Consider the following 24,696-nt stretch of genomic DNA (forward strand, 5'->3'; position numbering starts at 1 on the left):
CCAGCATTTTGGCCCCACAAAGCTGTCAGGACCCCACAAGTATACTGGAGTCCCGTTTTTTTGGACCCCACGAATACACACACACACAGAGCTGTTTACTCATTATCCCTGCCCACTGTTAATCCATAAACACACTGCTCTGCCTCACTGCGAACAGAGGTGAAGTTATTCAGTGAAGTGCATTTGATCCTGTGGTTAAAAAAAAACAAAGAAATGTACAATTTGGGTCCCTGGTCGCCCCCCCGCAAGAAACCCCTCTGAAAAATAAATGATGTGAAGGCTACGAATCAGATCACTCAATAAGTTTTATTCACAATATACAGAACAATGAATCAAGCCAGACACACAGCAGTCAGTAGAAAATAAATCTAATGAAAAAGCTAAATATATCCTTTGTAAGCAGACTTTTGAACAGTACAGATTAAATACAAGATTCCCCAGAAAGCACACAGTAACGGGTTACAAACAGCAGAGAGTGTTTCGACGCTTCAAGATCGGAGATTATTTCATTTTTTTTTGGTTTTCCCCTGACTAAGCAGCTCTCAAAAATCATAACCTGTAACATTCATATGGGTTGTGTGCGTTGTTGTTGTTGTTTGTTTGTTTGGGACTCTGGGTCGCGGGTTGTAGATTTAAATAGAAGGCTTTGGCTGAATTCAAAAATGGGCTGACTGAGAACAAGAGTTGCCAGTTCATCAAGTTTCGACCACCTGCTCCACCCCCGGAGGAGTGAAGGAAGGATGGGGACACAGGTGACACCAGATGTGAAGGTACAATGCCTGCATGGTGAAATAGACTCACTTCTATCAGGTCCAGGGAGAATTTAAACAAAAACTCTTCCAAATAAGTAGGTCAAAATGCAACTGCCCAGTCACAGTACCTCATGTCTGACTGTGCCGATTGGCAAAGTCCCTTCCTTATCTCCGCTCAAAAAGGGACCTTTGATTTCAAAGCCATTCATGTAGAAACAGCGTGGCGTGTACGAAATCAAAATACACAACATTTTCAGCACTTTTCTGTTCTGGGCTATGAATAATACCCACGGTTTTGATTTAAATTTCAACAGTGCCATACCGTCACCGTCAGTGTGACACTGCGACGATGAGCGATAGGAAAAAGTAGGGCGGGTTGGGGGGTGAGAAGTGAAGGGAGGACGAGGCTCTCTGACTGGGCGGCTTAAGCATCCTTCCTTTTGATGATGAGCGGTCCAACGTTGTCCCCGGTTTCCTCGTTGTGTTTGGTGTGGGCTCCGTCGCAGAAAGGGAACTGGAAGCAGAAGGCGCCGTGTTAGAGGAAAAACAATTCACAATCGCTCTCATCACATTTAAGCCCTTTGTACTTTACAATAGGAGTCAACACGGTTAGCAAACACTGATCTCCCCCCCCCCCCAGTCACCTGAAAACAGTGACGGAAACAGAAGTACATACGATCATTTTGATGAGCTTTAGAGCAGACATGTCCACTGTATTACCCTCAGCCTTAAACGTGGCTGTAGACCACTGTAATCTTTATGAGCATGATAACATTAATACACAAATAGCTCTACTTGAGTCCCCTAATCCCCAGTGGTTATAAATTATCAAAATATTCAACTTTGCAGCCTTAAGCGACGTTAAACTTTTGATTTTTCTTGTTCTTTATTCTGTGTCCATGAAGCAAATTGTAGAGATTGTTCATGCCAAAAAAGGACTTAGGGGACTCCAAGTACCACTTGGGTTCATTTCAGTGTGAGGTCTGTTATTTTAAAACGTGACCTCTACCCACAATGATGGCTGCCCACTCAGTTCAATTCAGATAGCTTCATAAAAAAGGTAGAAACCAGGGGCACCAAGTGTTAGATTTACTCCTGCATGCACTAATGACAGCCCATTTCCTCCGACATGTTTAGCAGAGCTCTATGGGTTTGAAGGGGGGTGGGGGGTGTTAAAACTGAAGATTTCCATTAGCAGTCAAAGGAAAAAAAAACAGCCTGGCTGTGACATCACTGACTGGGATGTAAAATGAAGGGCAACCATGTGTGAAAGACGCCACACACAGCAGTAGGACCTTTAATCGTGGAGTTCTGGACCCCCGATAAGTGGTTTTGCTAGCTTAGAATGCCCAATAGGGCTGCACGATGTGAGGAAAATAACTAATTATTTTTTGACTGATATTGCGATGTGATTCATGATATTGGAGGGAATGGGTTTTTGGATCATCATTCTCATTGAAAATGATTAACATTGAAAGAAATTAAAATGATTATAGTGTGATTTTTGCGAGGATCTGTACCAAACAACGACTTTTTTCTTTAGTCTGTAGGATAGGATTTGTAGGCCGGGACGTCTCTGCAGCACCACAATACTTCATTCAGACTGGTTTGACACATATTTTGCCATTAACAAATATTGTGGCTCCCCTGCGATTTGGATATTGCACTAGTCCATATTGCGATTTTGATACAATTGCGATTCATTGTGCAGCCCTAACGCCCAATAGCAGTTACTCAAACACCAAGCCCAAGTGCGGATACGAATGGCTCTGAAGTAGGTGCCGAGGCATCACCTTCTTTGACTTCCAGCAGCGGCAGTACACAGCCTTGGTGGCGATGTCCTCCATGTCGAAGCTGTGGACCACTTTGGGGCTATCTTTACTGATGCATGTGTTCACCAGGCCCTTTTTACAGCTCCGCCCGTTCAGGTAATGGCTGACTAGGAAGCCGCCGACAGCTGCAACCACTGCGACCGGCACAGCAACCACCAAATGCTCTGGAGAGAGAGAGAGAGAGAGAGAGAGAGACAAACTGGCTCTTAAGTAGAGATGTTCCGATACCCATACCAGTATCGGTATTGCCTCCGATACTGCCTAAAATGCTGGTATTGGTAAGTACTGGAGTTTATGTTTTGGTCGTCTTGATACGTTTGTGGCTTTTTGAATTTTTTTTGTCACTTTTCCGATGTCTTTGTCAATTTTAGTTGCTTTAACGGCATTAAATCACATCTTTGAAACCTTTTCTGACTTTATGTCACTTTTTCTGATGTCCGTCGATTTTTTTTGGACATTTTTCTTGTTTTTTCCCCACGTTTTTCAAGCATTTTTGTCAATTTTTTTCCCAATGCTATAAAATCTAATAAAATACCCAAAGTAATTAAAAGTATTGAACTGATCATTTATTTTACACTAAAGAACGTTTTTTTTTTTTTTTGACAATTTGTTGAAAGAAACCCACATTTTTGATATAGACACTTTTTGAAAATGAGTCAAATTTGACCTGAGGACAACAGGAAGGTTAACACCGCACTACTTCAGTAGTTATTCAACCTTTACTTAGCCAGGATAGGTCCCATTGAGATTAAACTAAAGAAATCTCCTTCTCAAAGTCCTGGCTTAAATAGGCAGCAGCACATTATCTCTTATAAATCTCTCTTCCTACAGCTTCGGCATGTTGCATCATCAGAGGAAGGATTTCTAATAAATTCTTATCTATTAGATAAAGTCTATGTGCAGTGCCTTTTCATGTTGACCCTTTTTGCCAGGCAACGAGGAGGATTATCCAGGTCCACTGAGCGTCACATGATGTAGAGTCGTAAAACAAGAGGAACAGGGGCCCCGCTGTCAGTCTTGATCAGCAAGTTCAGTGATTAGCTATAGCTGCTTTGCTAGAGAGGCTAGTAGCCATGATACATTTATTTTATTTATTTATTTGGGACATTGCACATTAATGAACAATCTAACATTTCTGTACAGACTGTAAATGCTCATTTTCACCTGTAGTCCCGATACATTAAGATACTCCTACTGTAGCTAGATGCTGGGGTCGCCTCCAAGTATGGGCTTACCTGATGGGCAAAATAAACTATCCGAGTGACCGTCTAGAGGTGGAAACACATGCGGCTGTATCCAACACGCCTGACTGGCCAGTTAGCTAGCTAACGTTACATGGCTGTTAGCAAGCTAGCTAAGTAACGGTTGTTGACACTGCAACCGATAAGTAGCTAACTTTAGAAATTAGATAGCTAAATCATTTAAAGACGTATGTACTAAATTGACTAGAAGTCTACATACAACCGCGCAGTAGCCTCCAAACAATTCCGACCGTAACGTTAGCTGTTAACGTTACTCGGCTTGGATAATGTTAGGTCACAGACATGTTAAGTTTAGCGTTACCTTACGATGAGCGGCAAACGAAAACAAACACTCATTTAACGCTAGCTTTCTATTAGCTAGCTTGAATGAATACTTTACCTTTTGAAAACGTGAATCCCGATCTGGGTAACGCGGGCATTGACATGTGTGACATAGCTGGTAAACTTGGGCTTGTTGTGTGTTGGACGGTGTGTTGTTTGTAGTCAGCGCTCAACAGCAAGGTCAACCGGGGAGTCTTTATATCTGAGCTCTGTCCGCTCCACAAGCACCGGGCTCGGCTTCCAACGTCACTGTGCAGCAGCCAATCAGGGCTGAGGAGAAGGGAGCGACATTCTACCAGGACAGGAGCAGAACCTGAGCCTCCAGCGTACTTCCGGCTTCGCTTTGGTGCCGTTTGAAGCCTGAACGGCAACGATAAAATTTAAATCATGGAAGTATAAGGATTTGAAACATTCATTTTCGTTAAGATATGTAAGATGGGTTTCACGTAAACCTTTACGAAGATCTCGTGTTCACGCGAAATCTAGTATTTTTTTGTTTTGTTAAAGTTAATTCTTAACCACCATGTAAAGAGCGTGACAAGATAATACATTTCACAGCCTCCACCGGCGAAGTTTTCTCAAATGGTATTAAAACGTTGCATGTGCCTCTACGTTCCAATAAAGACTACGATTTATGAATAAACGATGCTTTATTTAACTGTTTGTCACAGCTTGCACGTTAGGGCACGACCGTTAACGCCAAAGGTTTCCATTGGAGGAGAATCATCTTGATGGCTGCGAGCTTTGGCGAGTCCCATTTCCCTTTCAAGAAGTTATTTCTCTTGAACCCACAACAGTTCTGTCTGGATTTCACTTGATAAAAGTTATTTTAACAGAAAAAAACGTGTCCGTATTGAGCAACTAATTGATATATGAACACAGAATCGCCATTAATTGAAATTTAATGTACTCTGATTGCTGTACACAAACGCACCACCAGAGGGCAGCAAAACGACCTACTCTCACAAACATTTAAACAATAAATTAATTCTGTAACTACATCTCCCACGCGCTTCTGATAATTAATTCGAAACAATTTTAAAACCCTTTAAGTTTCAGTAGTTTTATTTTCCAACCAGACATTTCCCAATATCCACAAAGAAACCCTTGTGTCGTCCTCCCGGGCCAAAACACGAAAATCCACACTGACATTTTTGTCCCTTTTTCCGACACTTTTGGCGCTTTTTTATTGTTGCCGTTTTACACTTCTTTTCACTACCATGTATGAACACCAACTTATTACTAGTTTTATACTTATTTTTGGAATCCATGGTCAATAAACCTAATTTATAGAAAATTATACCTAATTCCTTGAGGAAAAAAAAGCAGAAATGATGAACTATTTAGACTAATATTAAAGGAAGGATAATCACAGACTGGTGTATGTCAACGTTCAATTGGGATACTGTTTCGAAACGTTTCAATTGCTTTATCAAATGCTAAAAAATGTAACAAAACACCCCAAATTCAATGAAATTAGAGATCCGATCTTTTGTTGTACTTGCGAAGCACGTTGTATGGAATCATCCATGTTATTTTTGGTTAATTCATATTAGAAAGTTAAAAAGAAACCCATATTTCTGATACAGACATTTAGAAAATTGGTCAAATTTGACCCAAAGACAACACAAGTGATGCGGTGTGGTCATGGCACAAGTATCCTGCAGCTTCACATGTGCCTTTCTTACCTCTGCATGTCCTCCAAAAGGGAGAGTGAGTCAACACAGGAATCATGGGGTTTTTATTACACAGTTTAATCAACACACAAAGCTCAACGAGCCTCTCAGGTAATTCAATATACAGAGGTTTTGTGCGAGAAGAGTGGGTTCTTCTCGCACCCAGAGCCCAAGCCAGTCCCATAGCCATTTAAGATGTTAGCCTCTAATTTAACAATAGCAAAAAAGCAACCTAAAGAGTTATGGGGAGGGGCGGGGGGAGGGGGGGATAAAAACACAGGTTAAACTAAGTAAAATAAATTGCTTAAATACCTGGTCCAGACCAGAACCTCCACTTTGTGAATGAAGAAAAGTTGGTTGGTGGTGGTGACATGGGTTTACAATTGTGCGTGCATGTGTGTCTATGTGTGTGTGTACAAAGGGGTCAACTTGGGTGGGGTGGGAGTTAGGAGCAGGAAGTGTGGGGATAAATTCAAGTCCTTTCATAGAATCCAACAGAAGACCAAAACAGGCTGTGTGTGTTGGTTCCATTTTAACATAGCCTGCAATGATTTCTTTTGAGTATTCATTGTATAAAATACAGAGTGCCCTCCGACTCACGTGCGAAAACAAACTGCTTTCTTGAATTGTCACCTCTACGGATGGGAATTATATGACAACAAAACAAGAAAGGGTGCAGAGTGTAAAAGTCCCTCCATCTTATTGTCCCCCACTCCCCTAAACAAATAGGGAAATAAAGAAGAAAAAAAGAAGGTCCCCTCAAAAGTTTTACAGATGCTCAAAAGGAATGCGTTACGTGATTACCGTCGGGGGAAGGTAGGATGCAGGTGTGTATAGGAAAAAGGAGGAGTTGGGGGATTGGGGGGGGGTTAGGGGGTGCGACAGCCCAACCTGCATGGTGACAAAATGTAACGGAATACTGGAGTCAGGAAATAGGGCCAGAGGTCACAGGGGAGGGAGGAGGTGAAAAAGGGAGTAGGGACAGATGGGTGTTGCCATTGCAAGTTGACAATATGTACACTGGAGGGTGGGCAGGTGAGCTGAGAGGAGAGGAAAAGGAGAGTCAAACAGGGAGAGGAATAGGGAGAGAGAGAGAGAGAGAGAGAGAGAGAGAGAGAGAGAGAGAGAGAGAGAGAGAGAGAGAGGGAGTTTTACAGGTACTCTGGTGAAGGAGGGGTGGCTCAAAGAAAGCACTCCAATGGAAACCAACAAGATCTTGTTTTAAACTTCTCATTTGTTTGAATGGTTTTTTGTTTGTTTTCTCTTTACGTCTGAAGCTCCCCTAACCTTATGTCGTAGAGGTGGTTGGCCATGATTCTATCCCAACACTACATTGCATACTTTTGTGTCCATTCCCGAGCTATTTTGTTGTACCTGTGGAGAGGGAGAGGGAGAGACAGAGAGAGAGAGAGAGAGAGAGAGAGAGAGAGAGAGAGAGAGAGAGAGAGAGAGAGAGAGAGATTGATTAGTTGTTTAGCTTTATAAAAGACCAACATATTGTTACATCTTTTACAAAACAAAGTCTGTAGGGAAGCTGTCACTCATTAATTTCCATGTGCACATCATAAGTTTTGCTGCAATCCTTGAAGCAGCAGCAGAGATGCCAGCTGGCTGGAACTCTACAACGGCAGATACAGCTCGGCCATCTTGCACCGATTTTTCCAGCAGGTTTGTTTTTATGTCGCCTTCCTACTGCAGAAAAATGAGTCAATGCTGCTGGCCAATTAGTACAGATATGGCACAACCAAAATAATAGCCAGTCTCACTGCCCTGATTATGTTTATTATGCTTGTTGGTAAGTGATACCAAAGGGGACAAAAAGGTAGAAGAGCTATTATTGGTTTTGTTCATGTCCTGTAAGCGCAGAGGTGAACTAACCCCACAGCATAAAAGCCAAAATAATAATGTTGTAAAACCCTAATAATAATTAAAAAAAAAGGCACATTATGTGAGGGCTGCCACCTTAACATTGATGGTTCACATCGTCAGTCAAGAAGCTCCCGATTTATATTTTGTCATTCAATTCACCTCCTGTTTTTAGAGCTGAATCACTGTACACAGAGCTGTAAACCTTCACAAACCGAGTCTCGTCTTCAAATAACGACAGAAACGCAACAGGTGTGCTGGACACGTAGGACAGCACTCTGACCAGGATGCACACTTTCTACTTATTTGACTGAGTGGAGGGGATGTTTTCATAGTACAGATGGTGAACATGAGCAGTAAGGTGAGCTGGACTCTAACTGGGCAGAGGAGATAAGAAAAAACCATAAACCACAAACGCATGACAATTTGAAGGGCTTTTTAGAGGATCTTTTTTTTTTTTATCCACGTATCACATGTTTTGTCTATTCCCATTTTAAGCAAGCACATTTATCTAATTGCAGGCAGCCACATCTTGCCATTCTGTTTTACAGCTATAAAAATAACACATTCACAAATCGAGCTGCAGCAACTGTGCAGAACTTTGCATTACTTTGATAAAGCCAGATGGATTAATTGGATAAAGAAATGTAAAAATGAGTGTTTGTGATATAGTTCGAGCCCTCAAGTTGCTCTGTGTCCATTCAGAGTAGCAGGTAGGGGAGGGAAAGCAGAATGATTACCTTCAGATGGTCAAAACTACCTTTATATGGGGCGGGAATATAACTAAATGTTCTGAAACCTCAGCAGACGCCTGTATTTAACCTTTTGGAATGGCCAGAACCTGCGACTTTTTATGCTCACACTGTATGGCTCAATTGCCAGCCATTGATGTAAATACGAAGACCCCAGTCGGTTTTGTTCATCGACCATTCCAATAAAGTTTATTCAAAAAGAAGGCTGCATCTTAAATGTAGACAAAAAGAGAAAAAGGCAGCAATTCTACTACTAATGGAAAGACGAAAACTATAGCCACGGATGGCTGGAAGATGTAGTCAATGCGATCCGTCTGATCGGCAGTGAACTTCATTTTTATGTCACAGCAGTCTCCAAACTACAGTTTGAGCCACAACCTGTAAACTCTGACTCCAGCATTATTAAAACAAGTTCAGTTTATAATAGAAATCTTTTGAAAGCAGCAGTGTGGAAATCGGGAATGTGGTACTGCTCAAACAGCAAGACGACTGACCGAAATTTCTGACCTGCCGGAAATCCCTTTGACCAATGAGTGCGTTGATCATTCAGGCAAGTAACCAGGCACCGTGAATCTCCTCAAACTGCACAACAAAAATGACAACCGATCTGGCAGAAATTCAGCCTGATTCAGGTGACCAATTCAGGGCTTAAATCAAGCCTAATCTGTACAGTGTCTGCCCAGCTTAAGAGACTTATTACTTTTGAACAGTAAGCTGGCTGTTCCCATTATTTGACGTGTGATGACACATGCTTAAACACCGACATTCCTTGTATATCTTGGCTTTCAAACTATGTAAAAGACAACACAGAAATGTGGCCAATTGATGTGAATTTGCTAGAATATTGCTACCAAAATCTGTCTTTCCAACTTTCATTACATCCCTTGTGATCGCTGCAGGCTCTATGCCAGTACCAATGTTTTTAAAACCAACAATCATTAGCAAGATGGCGCTTGTGTCCATCAGTTGCCAGTCTGTGTATCAGAACAGGCCTTAGCACAGCTCCAGCGATGCCGGGCGGAGACTTGACATTTTATCAGTGTGGGTTGGTTTGTCATGTTGATAAGAGGCCATGGAAACAAATCCGGGAATACGTCCAAATGATGCACATCATCAACAACCTGGAGCTAATAACTTACTTTTCCCTGTCCGTCTTGTAGATGCGGGCGATCTCGGGTACTAAGGGGTCATCCGGGTTTGGGTCACACAGCAGAGAGCAGATGGACAGGAGGACTGGAATGGACCAGTTAACCAATCAGTATTCACAAATAATAACAAAAAAAACAGACATTCTCCGAATGTATGTCAGAATTTAACTGTTGATAATACATGTAATTGGGATTTAAAGAAAAAAAAAGAAAAAAAAAAAACTCTTGTGCACGAGGGACCCATTTAAAGCATTTCCAGTGACAAGCACTGAATGAAAAGGGCTAAAGCTGACATTTGAAAGCCGAGAGAATACTCCAGGTTTTTATAAGGACCTCTGGGTGAGGAATGTTGTATCATTTGTGGGAAGCATTTTCATTTCAAACAGAGAAACGGCATGTTTCCCCTGTATATGTTATACTGTTTATAAAAAGGCAGTAGAATCTGCCATTTATCTGTGAGAAAGAGCCTACCTTTGGAGATGGTGAGAGCCGGAGACCACTGTGATCGCAGAATGTCAAGACAAATGCTGCCGTTGCTGTTGATATTTGGGTGGTAGATTCTCGTGGTAAATGCAACCTGCAAACAGACAGAGAGCGAGAGAGAAGAAATGTAGGGGGGAGGCAGGTGAGAGGAACAACAGGAAACTGAATAATGTAAAGCTGAGGCATGTTTTGGCAGGCAAGAGGCACTGCATGTGCTTCACTGTTACTATGTGTATGTATGCTGCTTCTTTGTTTGCTGCTATGTCTTGCTTACCTTTGGCGGTTTGAAGGGGTAGTCTGTGGGGAAGTGTATGGTCAAGAAGAAAACCCCGCTCTGGTAAGGACTGTCATTCTAATGCCGGGAGAGAGAAGCCCACTCATCTCATTAGTGACTGAAGTGCAAGGATGACAAATAAATGCATACAAATGGAATATAAAAAAGATGAAATACTAAGGTTGCTGTCAACCAAGATACCATTGTCCAGGGTTCTCCCCACCATTATAAAGCTGAGGCACAGCACTCATTTTGGGCACCACCTAAGCCAAATGAATGTAACTAAAGGCCTTTCCTCAGATCTAACGATTGTAGTCGGTCCCCAGTGGACTTCTTGAGCAACTTTTGTCTTTAAGCTTCCCGAGTATCATTTATTTATTATCCCTCGTGTTGTCTTCCCGTCCATGAATTTGTTGTCCTTCCGGGTCAAAATTGGAAAAACTTTTTTTTTTTAAATGTTTGACACTTCACACACACTTTTCTTAACGTGTTTTTAAATTCATGGTCATTTAACCTAATTTAAATGACATTATACTTAATTTTTGAGTTAAAAAAAAAGCAGAAATTATGAATTGTTTTTGACTAATAGTTGAGATCAGATGATGTTGAGTGAATCACAGACTGGTTTATGTCAAACTTTAGTCAGGATACTGTTTTTCAAAACATACATACACACATTATATATATATATATATATATACATATATACATATATATATATATATATATATATATATATATATATATATATATATATATATGCTATAAAATTGAATAAAACACCCAAAATTCAATGAAAGTAATCATTAACTGTACCTGCGAAGATTGTTATGTGTGTTCCATACAACGTACATCATGCATCCATGTTATTTTTGGGTAATTTGGTTGTTAAGAAACAACACCAGGGTTAAGCTGGACTAGCTTTTCCAACGTTTGAGACACAGATATGGTAATAGTAATGGTCCAAAATGATTTTCTTAAGGAAGGACCGCTTAACCCCCGTCAAATAAGTGCCCCTAAGTCTTCCACAAACCTAGGGGAAACACTGTTGTCTGACTAAACGTTGACCTCCTGAATATATTGATTAAGTAAGCGGTAAATTCAGTTGACTCAGCCTGATCAGATGCTCTATTGGTTAAGTTAATTTGCTTGATATGTGTGTGAATGTTGGATCCCCAGCAGTGGCTGACTAAATCAGTGAGATAGAATAAGTGAATACTTACAGGTCCCATTATCGTGGCTTGCCAGTGAAACACTGCAACAAAAACCAGAGAAAACAGTTATGAAACACTAAGAACACAATGCATGGCTGGGAAGTGTTAGAATATACAATATCACATGAAGAGCGTGTGTTTATTTACACGGTTGGGTAACAGGCTCTTACATAAAGTGTAACTCAGGACAGATATTCTTGGTAGTGGTATTTTTAAAAAGGGTCATAATGCCAGGGGACATTTACAGTCAGAAATTACTCCTTATATGAATGATATTAAAGGTAGTGCTTAAAAGAGAACTGTTATCCAGACATGGGGTATCATTTTAAAAAGCTTGGACAGCACAAATTGTGCAACAAAAAACAAACCCTCAGAATTACATTTGGCAGCATTTAAACCTGTGCTCTAATTCTAGCATCCTGTTGAGGTCTGAAGACAAATGTCACACTGAAGGGAAAAAAAAAGCGCACAGTAAAACACAGCAATTACGTTACAAGTAACACTGTCTTGTAGTTTATAGTTGAGTGGTTTATTTGACGTTGGCTGACAGGAAGCGACATGTACAAAGCGACGTTGCAGCTACTGATGTTTCTGTTGTGCTGTTTTAGTGTGAAAAGGTGCCAGGGGACACATACGGCACTTACACACTGCTAGCACCAGCCCTAGGGGGGGTCACGATTCTGCAAATCCTCGATTCGATTACATTGTCATGGTTTGATTCAAATCGATATTTTTTTAATTATTTAATTTTTTTTTAAAGTAGTTTGCTTCGCAGCGGCAGCACAGCAGACAGAGAGGAGAGAGGGCGACTCGGCAGTCCGCTAACTTGTTGCTCTCTCTAATATAACTAATATGAGCTGCTCTGTTTAGGCTACAAAACATGCATGCAGGCTGAAATTCAACCGTGCGGTTTTGTTGGGATTAAGCTAAAGCAAAAGGAATCTCCGCTAGCTGCTAGGCTAATGTGCAATGGTAAACACAGAATATGGTACACGCACATAGCAGAGCTTGCAAACTGTGGCTTTTTTGTCGACAACGCGAACGTTGTCAACATAACTCACTGGAAATCCAAAATACTTCCACACCGACTTCAGTGAAAGAGGAGGGGGATCAAGTTCTGTCGACGGGTCTGCTACATCTGCAGTTGCCATGGTAACTTTTGACTGGCTGTAGCTAAGTTAGAGGAGGTTGACTCGCAGCACTTCAACGCGTGTTTTTTTCTGCTTGGCACGCCGACCGGATGTGACACGGGGGTGTGGCAGCATCGACGATTGCATTTTTTTATTCGAAATTTGAGATTGTGACTTATTTCGGTCGTGACAGGCTTAACCAGCCCTACTCGGCTCGGCCGCCGTGCTGCGTCCTCCCTTGTCCATTGCAGATTTAGTACCACCTCATGCGTGAGGCAAGTGTTGCTGGTCGTTATAGCGACGCCGCAGGAAACTGCCGTGACCAAATGCGACACACACACAGAAAGTCGGAGGTGTTTTTGATTCGCGGCATGTTGCCAGAAGACACATTTTGTTCCAAAAGAAGCTGCAGGCAGCAAAAAAAAAGAAAAAAAAACAACACAGCTGGCTAAACTATCTAAAAATGGCGGGTTTGTTCAGGACCCCCCCCGTCTGTCGCTAGCAATGATGACGCAGTGATTAGTGACGATTCTCTCTGACCAATCAGTATCTGCAGGTTTTCACGTCACCTTTTGGTATCGCCTCAGCTTGCTTTGAACCTCGACGGAGGCGATACTAAAAGTACCTGTTAGCAGGTACCAGGGACTTTTTTTCATTATGGAAAACCAAAAAAGGCGAGTCGAGCAGGTACCATGTGATGGAAAAAAGCCTATACTAAAGATGCCCAAATATGTTGAGTGTAACACCACCAACAACACAAAGAAAAAAAGCTGTTCAAATATGTTGCCTGCACATTTTATCACACTGATTTAAAGTGCTCATATTATGCTTTTTGGCTTTTTCCCCCCTTTCCTTTATTGTGTTATATATCTTTTTTTGTGTGCATGTTACAGGTGTACAAAGTGAAAAAGCCCAAAGTTCACCCCCAAAGGGACTTACTAGGGGTGCACGATATTGAAAAAAATGTGATATTGCGATATCGATAATGAATATTGTGATAGATATTAATTTCGATATTTTTAAACATGTAAAATTACCAAGGTTATGGGAAAACGCATCAAAATAGATTTATAACAAATAAAACGTTTTCTTACAACACAAGGTTTATTTCAACTGACAGTCATATTGGACTGGTACAACATGTATCTACAGAACAGGACATGTTTTACTGGTTGGACAGTATAAAATAAATAAAGAGCATGTCTATAGAACAGGACATGTTGTACTGGTTGTATATATACACTACAGTATAAAAAAACAATACAATGCACATCTGTTGGCTTAAAGCCAAAGTATAGAGCTCAACAGTCCCGCCCACAGCGGGTTCCGGAAGTAAAAATACAATGCAATTTCTCCATTGACATATTGGAGTATAAGCCATAAAATCGTAACCGTCGATGGTAGACTTAAAACCAGCATGCCGACATGACTCGGCGATTGTATATGCTCATATAGACACCACAAATCATGGGGCACTACCCTTGTTTTGAGATAAATGTCTTTTATTCGCGATGTCTTTGATAAGTACTTCATTACCCACAATCCTGAACAATCCCACAGTGATGCCTCTGATTGGTGGAAGTCATGCTGGTGAGGAGGGGGGGCGTTAGTACCCGATCTGTGCTGCCTGCACGATCCGTCACGAGGATTTACGACACTGCACAAATCACGATCTGTTCCACGCTTCTGACGTTAGCCTCTGCCGGGAAGCTAACGTTAGTTTACAGCTAATTCGGCTAACCGCTAGCTGACAGCTTGATTCAGTCTAAAATAACGTAAACTCAAACTAAACGCTGGGTAAAGCCGTCTACAGCTGACGTAACAGCCGTTATATATGTTAACGGTTATTTTCAGGTTTAATTTTGAGGGTCTTTTAAAGTTATTACATGCTGTCTCAGCTAGCGGTTAGCCAAATTAACTGTTAGTGAAGCTAACGTTAGCTTCCTTTGTTCAGTGGTGCGCGGTGGATTATGGGAGGAGCAGTTCCTTCGCTCTGAGATTACGATATGTACACAGTCTTGTACCTTTGACTTTTTTGGGATTTTCTGTTTGTTTTTTTTACTCGAAATGATACGTTGTATGCTTATGACTCACATACCACCTGGTTAGCCTAAGGCATGGTCTAAAACTCTTTATATACGGATTTTTCCAGATGTCAATGGGAGAAATGAATGGGAAGTTTACTTCCGGAACCCAAGGTCTCTCAGAGGAGGGGCGGGAATGTTGCTGTTTGGCCACGATCGACTAACTAATCAGAGTGAGGGCAGCGTGACGTATGTCAGTGGCTCAAGTCGAAGAAAATAATTCAAGATGGCGGAAAACGCTTCAGGACATCGTATTTATGTATATATCTGGTATGTTTGGCATTTAATCTCATATATTGTGTTACTTTTATCGAGAAATAAATACTTTTAAATCCAAAAACATCGTTCTTGTGACTTAACAATACCTCTGAAGTAACTTTAAGACGTGGTTTAAGGTAGCACCGGAAAATTTCTGTTTACTGTTGCCAAGCAACCAGGGGTAGGCTAGGCACGCCCAGGAGCGCCCACAAGCGAGTGCATGGCACTCTCTTTAAGCTAATGGGACTGGAGGTTACTTTTGGCCTCTAAAGTTTCCTTCAATCCCTGTTATTTGGTCGTCTCCCAGAGCAACACTCATTTTCTTACTTTTGTGTTCTTTTTTGATCCACTCTTCCCTCTCTCTTTAACTCTCTCTTTAGCTCCTTTCTTTTCTTTCGCTTCGTTTTATGGTTCTGCGGAGGCTCCACGCAGCTGATGTTTATACGTGCTCTGGTGTGTGCGTCGAGCTGGCATGTGGGTGTGTGTGGTAGAGCGAGGAAGAAGTGAGAGAGTGACGGCGATTTTCTTCGGAGTGAGTAGTGACTCTAGAGTCATAGTGAGAGAAAAAGTGTCTCCCCTGTTCTTTCTGACCACGGTGGAGAATCTGGAGCAGGAAAAGTTAACCCTCTCCTTGATTTCATGTTGTTTATGGAGAAGGAGAACCAGGAAATGAGTCGGGGGGAAAACAACGCTACCAAGTGATGTGTATTTTTCGAGAGGTGCATCAAAGAGTATAGACGTAACAAGAGCAGAAACTCAATGGAACTGCAGCTCCGCCATCTTGGACTGAATGTAACAACTTTCTGTTGAGTTTCGCCTCTTGTTGCTTCTATACTCTTTGGGTGCATGTCGGGCGGGATGCAACGCAAACAAAATATCGTGTAATTATCGCGAGACTTTCGGTATAATATCGCGCAACGTGATATCGCGATAACGATATTGAGTCGATATATCGTGCACCCCTAGGACTTACCATCTCCAACAGAAAACACTGTTCACAAACTGCTCCAAACAGCTCTATTGTAGTTCAGCCTTTACTTACTGTCAGGGCACGCCCTCATACTCTGCTTCTGACTGGCTAGTAGTCCTTACCTAGCTACTGTCAGGACACGCCCTCATACTCTGCTTCTGACTGGCTAGTAGTCCTTACCTAGGTACTGTCAGGGCACGCCCTCATACTCTGCTTCTGACTGGCTAGTAGTCCTTAACTAGCTACTGCGCATGATTGACTCCCAAAAAAGATGGAATAGAAGTGAGATGTCTCACTCTGTAGCTAAAACAGAGAGCTCAACACACAGGGTGAAAAGAGGAGCTGCAGCAATGTGCAGTATGACAAAAATATGGTGTTTTTTGAAAATTAAACAAATTAAACCTATTTTGATATGACCTCTAAATACAATTATGAACCTGAAAATGAGCATAATATGAGTACTTTAAAGCAAGGACGCTAATAGCACTTGTGTACTTAAACATTTGTTGGTAATGATATTGAAAAAACAAGTTAGTTGATCTCACTGGAACAGGCTACTGCCAGATACACAGGCTGTTAACCATTGTGATGTTAACACTACATGTTTTGTAAAGGCTTCTTTCTATGGCTAGTTACAGTTAGTTCAACCAAACAATTCCACACTACCAAATACAGAGACTTTTCTTTTAAAATGAATTCCAATGACATGTGCAATACAGCTCGCACTTGGCAAAACTGCGTATGATTCAGATAGCTATTTCTTCATGTATAAACCAAACTCGAAAGTATTAATTCCAGCAGTGTGGACACAGACAAGGAAGTGATCACATCATTACCTAAGGCAATATAAGACCTCATCAAAAGTCATCAAAATAAAAGTTTAATCTTATGTTGCTTTTGAAAAGCAAGGAATTGACTATCAAATATCTAAATAATACTACTACTAATAATAATAGTAACGGATTGAGCCAATGTTAAATGTAACGTGACTGGTGACGACGAGTAGGGCTGGGTTAAAATAATCAATTCGCCAACTGAAACCGATCTTTGAGTAATCCGATATTAATTGATAAAATCCAGAAATCGATTTTTTAATATATGCCTTTGCACCATGGCTGTATAAGTACTTTAAACAAACTTTTTTGGGGGGTTAATTATTAATGTAAACATTAACCTGGTGCATTATTTATTTATTTATATATGTGTATATATATTTTTGAGGTTTGCTTCTTGCTTGTGCAACCTCCAGCAAAGGTTCTCCGAGAATCTTTTATATTCAAGCAAAATTGGTATTGTAAATGAAATTTCCCTAATTGATATTGAATCAAAAATGCAATCGAGCTTGTGACACGGAATCAAAACGATTAGGGAAATCATTGGCAATACTCTATTGCCCTAATGAAGAGCATCATTTTGTTTCTGACAACATGTAACACTGTGCCTACATCGCGGCAACATACAGTGGTGCTCATAAGTTTATGAACCCATGCTAAAGTTGACTAAAAAGTAAAAAATCTTTCAGAAATTGATCTTAATGCATTAATGAAAAAATTAGGAAAAATCCAATCTTTAAGGATACCAATTTCCTTTGTGAATGAATAATGTATGGTGAATAAATAAATGTTCTTCCTTAAAATACAGGGGGCATAAGTAAGTACACCCCAATGTTAAATTCCCATAGAGGCAAGCAGAGTTTTATTTTGAAAGGCCAGTTATTTCATGGATCCAGGATACTATGCATCCTGATAAAGTTCCCTTATTACATTATTCATTCACAAAAGGAAATTGGTGTCCTTAAAGGCAGAATTTTTCCTCTTTTTTTTTTTAAGGCATTAAGATCAATTTCCAAAAGATGATTTTTTTTATTCCTCTTTTTAGTCAACTTTAGCATGGGTTCATAAACTTATGAGCACCACTGTATCTGTGTTACCTTCACTGCGACTATGTTATCAGTAGCACGATGCCTTTCTTCAGACAGAAAAGATGTGGCTCTCATTACAGACAGTGGACACAGTCAATACAAGGGTTCATGTTTGGGTTACTTATATTGAAGGGTTAAAAAAATAAAAAAAATAAACACCAGAGAACAATAACGCATCTGTCAGTAAACATCCGCTCATTGATGGTTGTTTGCGGTTTATCACCAGAGCAGAAAAACAGTCGTGAAAATAGCCATAAATCTAAACTATGAATGATCAAAAGATGAAATTATATAAGCTAGTTAGAAAGCTCTCTTTGTCTGTGCATTGCACCACATTCGTGAAGTTCACAAAACTTGCAGCATGTTTGTTCTTTGGCCTAAAGCTTTTTCACGTTAACGTGCGGGCATATACAAGGGATTGACACTATACCCATAATACTCTTATTTGGCCCTCTCTAGAGCTGTTACAATTCCAAATTTAACTGTACAATTAATCTCAGAAATAATTGTGATTAACAATATAATTGTCTCTTTTTAGTCAACATTAAAAATATTCATTTATTCATTACTTTTTCTAACAAATACAGTTTCGAATGAATCCCAGGGTACATCTTTTGGTTGTGTGACTGTTACGTGACCCAGATAATGTAATAACACAGCCTATGAAGTGAACTGCGCCTCTTTATTATCATAAAACATTGAGTTTTTTTTCTTAAATGAACATAAAGTTGACAATCGCCATCAACAGTCACACCCCTTAGGATCTTAGATAATGATAGCAATTAATTGCGGTTAAACAAAGAAACGCCGATAATGTAAAAATGGCGATTAGACAATTATGTAATAATTGGTACAGGCCTAGTCCTCCCCATGAACAGTAAATATAAGATGGGCAGATAGGTGAAGTTGGGGGAGTACTAAAACATAGAATCACCTTTCAATGTAATACAGTCAACACCAGAATGTGTCCTCTCTGACAGAATCCCAACAAAATCACAAGATTCACAGAGGTGATTATCTTTCATAGGGTTATTTTACTAAACTGGTTGAGATATGCATTCACGATATTGTGCCTATCCCCATACACACAAATACATTAAAAAAAAACATAACCTAGACTACCAGGCTACTATGACATGCTTATTACACAATGGGATAACATGACTTCAATCCATTGTTGCTTCATCATTTTAAAACAATACCAAGAATATATTAAAAAAAAAGTATATGACTTGAAACTAGGCCTGTAACAATCATTACATAATTGTCTAATTATCTGTATTTTTACATAATAGCCGTTTCTTTGTTTAACCGCAATTAATTGCTAACATTATCTAAAAGGTCCTAAAGACTAAGTCTGTTGATGGCAATTGTTGATTTTGTTGAGTTATGCCAAATTGTAATAATATAACTAATTCTTGGTCACACTGTTAAGCTAAAGCAATGTTAGTTGTTGGCACATTGCAACCAAAAATGACACCGACATGTAGCAACAGAGTTGGGAATATTATGCTATTATAATGAATCAGTATTTTCACAAGAGGCTACAGTTGGTATTTCCTCGATCTGCTTACTCAAAAAACAGAGGCACTTCCTTAATTTAGTTAAATGCCCTGGACCGTATAAAAAGCCAGCCCCTTCACTGATGCTTTCATTTTCCTTTGCAAGTTACAATACTTAGGCTTGAAAACATTTTTCTTTTATGTATTTGAGTTGCAGTCTTTGTAAATTGAAATATTGCGGGCAATTTTACCGATCCAAACTAATCACATTAATCATAATTTTTAACCCAAGGGAGCAGATCTGGAGACAATTCATAGCTATCTCGCAGGTGATGGATTTAAACTACATAGTCTGTAATACATTAGAATAAGGCATTCCTTTTGGTGTCATTTGTGTGTGTGTGTGTCTAATATTTATTTATGCAGGTTGAGTTGTTTATTGAATGATCTGGCCAGAATAAGGGAAGGATAAGACAGGAATTTCTTGAGTACTGCTCAATTTTGAGCCCCCCCCATCACACACAGCTACTAGGGCAACGTCGGTTGAGATGATGGACTTACTGTCATCTCCTACTGGTCCTGCAGAACACTGGGCTGGTGGGTCCCGTGCCAAGTCGTTCAACTCCTGAGACGAACATATGACAAGTCAGTTGATCAGGTCCTGCACAGTATTTCAAGTGTTTCCACAAACATTAACCTACGTAACAGAACTGGGAATGGCAACACACAAAAAACGAAATTCTTGGAAAAAAGATAGAATAATCTGAAACTAATATTTTTTTGTTTTGAAATACCACTTAACATGCTCTGTATGAGCTCTCTGTATAGTTGACTAAATCCCTGTTTGTAAACAAATCCGAAGGTCAGTGCCACTGCAGTTGCTACAAAGTCTGAATGCAACAGTGACAATTAAAAAAGGCCATTCCTACTGACAGAACAACACTACAGTAGCACCGTGAGCTTTTATTACTGGAGCGATCGCCATTACATAATAGCATTTCTCCAGGTACAGCAGGTATAACATGTGACAGCCAAACTGAGATCACGACGATATGACAACAGAGGTTTTACTATAATCAAGACACACTGGAGAACCGAGTGGAAGCTCGTTGTGTGCAGCCGAGTGTAACGTTATGGTGAAAACAACGACAACCACACCACAGGATGTCAAGTGAGAGAAACAGTATGCTTGCTGGTCAGCCACATGATGACACTGGCTAAGGTTACTGGAAGAATTAACAAGACAAAACACAACATTCAGCTAACTCGATCAAACAAACGGTATGATGACGATCTGCTGCTCGCCTGCTGTCAGCAACATCATGGCATCAAAGGCGAACAACGCGTGGGGCCTGTTTTAACCACAGCGACACACTGCTAACATTATCACTAGCGTTTCGCTGTGTATTGCTCCTTTGTCGAATACAAACCATTATAATGTCAAATACAACCAATAACTATTTTTTCACCACTGACGTTACTGAAAATACCTAGCTAACTTACAGGTTGTGCATTACGAAGACAGTATAACGTTAAAAAAACAGGGATTAGATAACGTAAACGATAGCTTAACGTTAGGTTACATCCATTCTTATCTTGTAGACGGTTAAAATTAAACTGATATCCAAACATGAAAACATCGACAAAGTTGACTAACAGTAACATAATAAAAGAGTTAAAAATGGCAAATAGGTTAATAGAATAAGCGCGAGAGTGCCCTTAAATTAAGCTAACGTTAATGTTAGCCGGATAACTTATCTGTCAAATCAAGGAGAGAGTTAAACAAGCTTATTTAACTGTAATAAATACAGTTAGCTAGCTACCTTTACTATCACATAGGGGAACTACTACGGAGATAAATTATAGCCGAAACAACTAACGAGAAGAAACTACCGTTAATTTACTGTGAAGATGTAACGTTAGCGTCATGTAGTAAGCTAACGTTAGCTTGTTCAGAAGAAGCATTTAGCTTATCCGAGTTAGCAACCACCGGGACAGATAATGCTAGCTAGAAACAGCTAGCACACCGCTAATATCGCTGACGTTACCTAGTAACCGGCATAGCTAACGTTAGCTAAAACATTTCGTTATATCCCGTAATAAAGACATCGATGGCGAACCGGTGTAACATGACGAAGAGCAGCTTAACAACGGTTAGCTAAGGTTAGTAACGGTTCATCTGTAGCAGCACTGGTGAACCAGACATAGCTACAGGCGGCGTCACCCGCTAGTCAGATACCGTTAGCTGGCCGTTGAAACCAAGCCCGAGTTATTTAGTCAATATTTTTGTATTATTCTCAGTTTATTAAACCCGACAGACAAGCATCAGATGGTCAGCCTTGGATTTAAATCCCTAACGAAACTGCGAAATCCTGGGCCTCGTCGTTCACTTCCTTACCTTGTGAATTCTTTTCAGAGCCATTGTTGTGCTAGCGCTTCTGTCAGGGAAAACGTGCGATTAAAATGGCGATTGGTATCACTGTCCGTTGGTAATACTACGACTTAGTTTTCATAGAACACCGTTGCTGTACACTCAATTTACCGATCGTTACAATAAGGAACCACCGATAGAATTTCGAGACGAAACTGAAAGATAGAAGGGGTAGAACCGCGGTCCTTCCTCCTACTGCAGCGGCTACCAAATCACTGCGGCCTGGGATCTGCCAGCTGCAACAACGACAAGACTTCCGAACTCGACTCTTCACAATAAAAGCCCCATCGCCAGTTATCCAAACCATTGACTGTAAATATTAATTTTTAATCAATAATTAATTCAATTTTAATATTAACAGTCTATGATCCAAACTGACTTACCTGGTAACTTTAGTAACTAAACTGACTAAATTATATTTGAAATTGTCTGACTTGGCTGTACTCTATTCTCATACTATAAATTAAACTGCACCTGTTTGCTTGCCTTGGTGAAAGGTACATACATGCCCAAACAAACAAACATATTAAATAATAATATGAAATAAACAATAAATACAGAAAACAAATATATAGCTACAAAGTACTGACTGACTGTTAGGGTCCACTGAGAGGAACACATAATGGGCTGCAAGTAACCATTATTTTCATGATTGATTAATCTGTCAATTTCTGTCTCCATTAATTGTTTGGTTTATGAAATGTCAGAAATAGTGAAAAATGCCCATCACAAGCATTAAATCCTGTCATAGTAGTTGGAACTTGGACCAGAGAATGTTTGGCACTTAACTAATTGATATAATGTATTACTATGAATATAAATACAAATTAATCAATTATCAAAAAGATACATTTTGTCTACAAAGTCGACTAATTGTTTCACCTCTATTTATGTTATGTTTAATTAATTTAGTGTTTAGCGAAAATACAAAAATACTTTACTGCACCTTAAAGGAGACTTATTATATACCGTTTTCAGATGTATAGTTATATTTTATGTTTCTACTAGAACATGTTTACATGCTTTAATGTTCAAAACCCACTTATTTTTTCTCATACTGCCCATGGCTGATGCACCTGTTGGAGCGCCTGTCTTTAAATCTTAAAAATTGAACATCAATGTTTTATTCTGAAGGCCAGCGGCCCAAGCCGGAAGTCTTATTGTTGGAACGCATCTCGCTCTCACTGCGCTACAGAAAAGCCATCCGCCGACATGAGCACGTAGCTATAGGGCTCACAGTGGCAGTGAGTGCACGCTGGATACGGGTTACTGCAACTGGAATCATTGTGGCTCCGGGCTTGCGACGGCAAGGTTCAGTTGTGTTCACATGGTCCAGAGGAGCCAAAATGTCTGGACGTATTTTGCATTAGGTGAACTCCAGGGAACCTGTGCTAAGACGGTTTACTACTACAGTTACACTATTAGGCCTATTTGCAGACAGTGAAGTAGGGCTGCACAATTAATCGTATCGAAATCGCAATATGGACTAGTGCAATATCCAAATCGCAGGGGGGCGCAATATTTGTTAATGGCAAAATATTTGTCAAACCATTCTGAATGAAGTATTGTGGTGCTGCAGAGACGTCCCAGCCTACAAATCGTATCCTACAGACTAAAGAAAAAAATCTTTGTTTGGTACAGATCCTTGCAAAAATCACACTATAATCATTTTAATTTCTTTCAATGTTAATCATTTTCAATGAAAATGAGAATAATGATACAAAAACGATCATTCCCTCCAATATTGTGAATCATATCGCAATCGCAATATCAGTCAAAATAATTGCAATTAGATATTTTCCTTATATCATGCAGCCCTACAGTGAAGTGAATATGGTTACACTTTCCAATACGTTGGTTACATTCATCGATGTAACTAAATTTTTAGGGGGTATAGTGTCATACAGATGAACTACTCTCGGGGTCTTCTCAGCGCAGAGTGATACAATTACAAAGACTTGTGATTGCGAGATCATGGGTAGCCTACTGTCAGGGCATATTTTATTTTGAGGAAGTATGAGATAAGCTAGACCTATACTGTAACTATGGATTGTAGCCTATATATAATTTATAGAGCAACTGTAAGTTTTGAATATGTTTAAATATATGTCACTGGGTGTTATGTTCGTGGTTTTGCATTTGCATTTTGTCGAGCCATTGGCCAGCAGACTATTTCAGGTAAAGGTGTACGTTAAGGTGGGCGGATCATGGTGACAAAAAACCTCCAACCTCAACCTAATAATCTCCCTGAGGGTGAAGTCACAATAATTACAATTTTGAATGTTAAAGGTCCACTATGTAATATATTTACTGTAATAAATCCAAAAATGAACCCAATGGATCATCAGATAATAAGGAAACATGCTAAGTTGAAATACTATTTTTTCTGACAACAATGCTAATGCCAGTATTTTCTCCTTTTAAAATTTCCGTTCCATTTCTGTTTGTGTTTTGGCCTGTGTGTTGTTATCAACTGCCCAGTTTGACAGCCAGGCCGGGTTGCCAGATATACCTGTAGAAACGTAAACCCAGCGCGCTACATCTGTAACGTTAGTACAGCCACGAAAGCTGCAAACAAACAGGATCAACGGAGATAGATTCTACCCGATATATAAAAAAACCCGGCATGTTTCTAACAGTTGCGTGACCAGAGACGTTACAAACCCCGGGTAAATATTGGAGATGTATTTGAAAGATGGAGACAAAAGAAAAACCAACTTGGCTAATTTCCTCCTTAACAGGTAAGCACTAGCTTCAGGCTAATTTATCACGGCTAAGAACGGGCATTTTATGTCATTTCAACATTTGTGTACTCACATT

General features: G+C 40.0%; 2 protein-coding genes across 2 annotated transcripts; both read right to left on the reverse strand.

Moving 5' to 3' along the window:
- Positions 1-287: 287 nt before the first annotated feature.
- LOC144524717 (CDGSH iron-sulfur domain-containing protein 1) lies at positions 288-4,414 on the reverse strand. Its single transcript, XM_078261168.1, has 3 exons — positions 4,226-4,414; positions 2,546-2,748; positions 288-1,266 (listed from the first exon to the last, which is right to left on the reverse strand). Exons 1-3 carry the CDS (start codon positions 4,278-4,280, stop codon positions 1,177-1,179), a joined length of 348 nt encoding a protein of 115 aa, XP_078117294.1. The 5' UTR covers positions 4,281-4,414; the 3' UTR covers positions 288-1,176.
- A 2,503-nt stretch (positions 4,415-6,917) lies between these two features.
- Positions 6,918-22,108, reverse strand: ube2d2 (ubiquitin-conjugating enzyme E2D 2 (UBC4/5 homolog, yeast)). Its single transcript, XM_078261169.1, has 7 exons — positions 21,844-22,108; positions 20,007-20,070; positions 11,590-11,621; positions 10,367-10,444; positions 10,081-10,186; positions 9,601-9,694; positions 6,918-7,217 (listed from the first exon to the last, which is right to left on the reverse strand). Exons 1-7 carry the CDS (start codon positions 21,865-21,867, stop codon positions 7,172-7,174), a joined length of 444 nt encoding a protein of 147 aa, XP_078117295.1. The 5' UTR covers positions 21,868-22,108; the 3' UTR covers positions 6,918-7,171.
- Between the last annotated feature and the right edge of the window lie 2,588 nt (positions 22,109-24,696).

This window comes from Sander vitreus, chromosome 10 (assembly GCF_031162955.1).
Source record: "Sander vitreus isolate 19-12246 chromosome 10, sanVit1, whole genome shotgun sequence".
Lineage (NCBI taxonomy): Eukaryota > Metazoa > Chordata > Actinopteri > Perciformes > Percidae > Sander > Sander vitreus.

Bases quoted from the DNA above. Each gene is read 5' to 3' on its own strand.
- ube2d2 (XM_078261169.1), bottom strand. From the start codon at position 21,867: ATGGCTCTGAAAAGAATTCACAAG. The intron at 11,622-20,006 runs GTAAGTCCATCA...TTTTTGTTGCAG, and splicing joins AGGACCAGTAGGAGATGACA to TGTTTCACTGGCAAGCCACG. The intron at 7,218-9,600 runs GTAAGTTATTAG...CCCTCTCCACAG, and splicing joins TACAAGACGGACAGGGAAAA to GTACAACAAAATAGCTCGGG.
- LOC144524717 (XM_078261168.1), bottom strand. From the start codon at position 4,280: ATGTCACACATGTCAATGCCCGCGTTACCCAGATCGGGATTCACGTTT. The intron at 2,749-4,225 runs GTAAAGTATTCA...CTCTCTCTCCAG, and splicing joins GGGATTCACGTTTTCAAAAG to AGCATTTGGTGGTTGCTGTG. The intron at 1,267-2,545 runs GTGATGCCTCGG...TTCTGCTTCCAG, and splicing joins GCTGCTGGAAGTCAAAGAAG to TTCCCTTTCTGCGACGGAGC.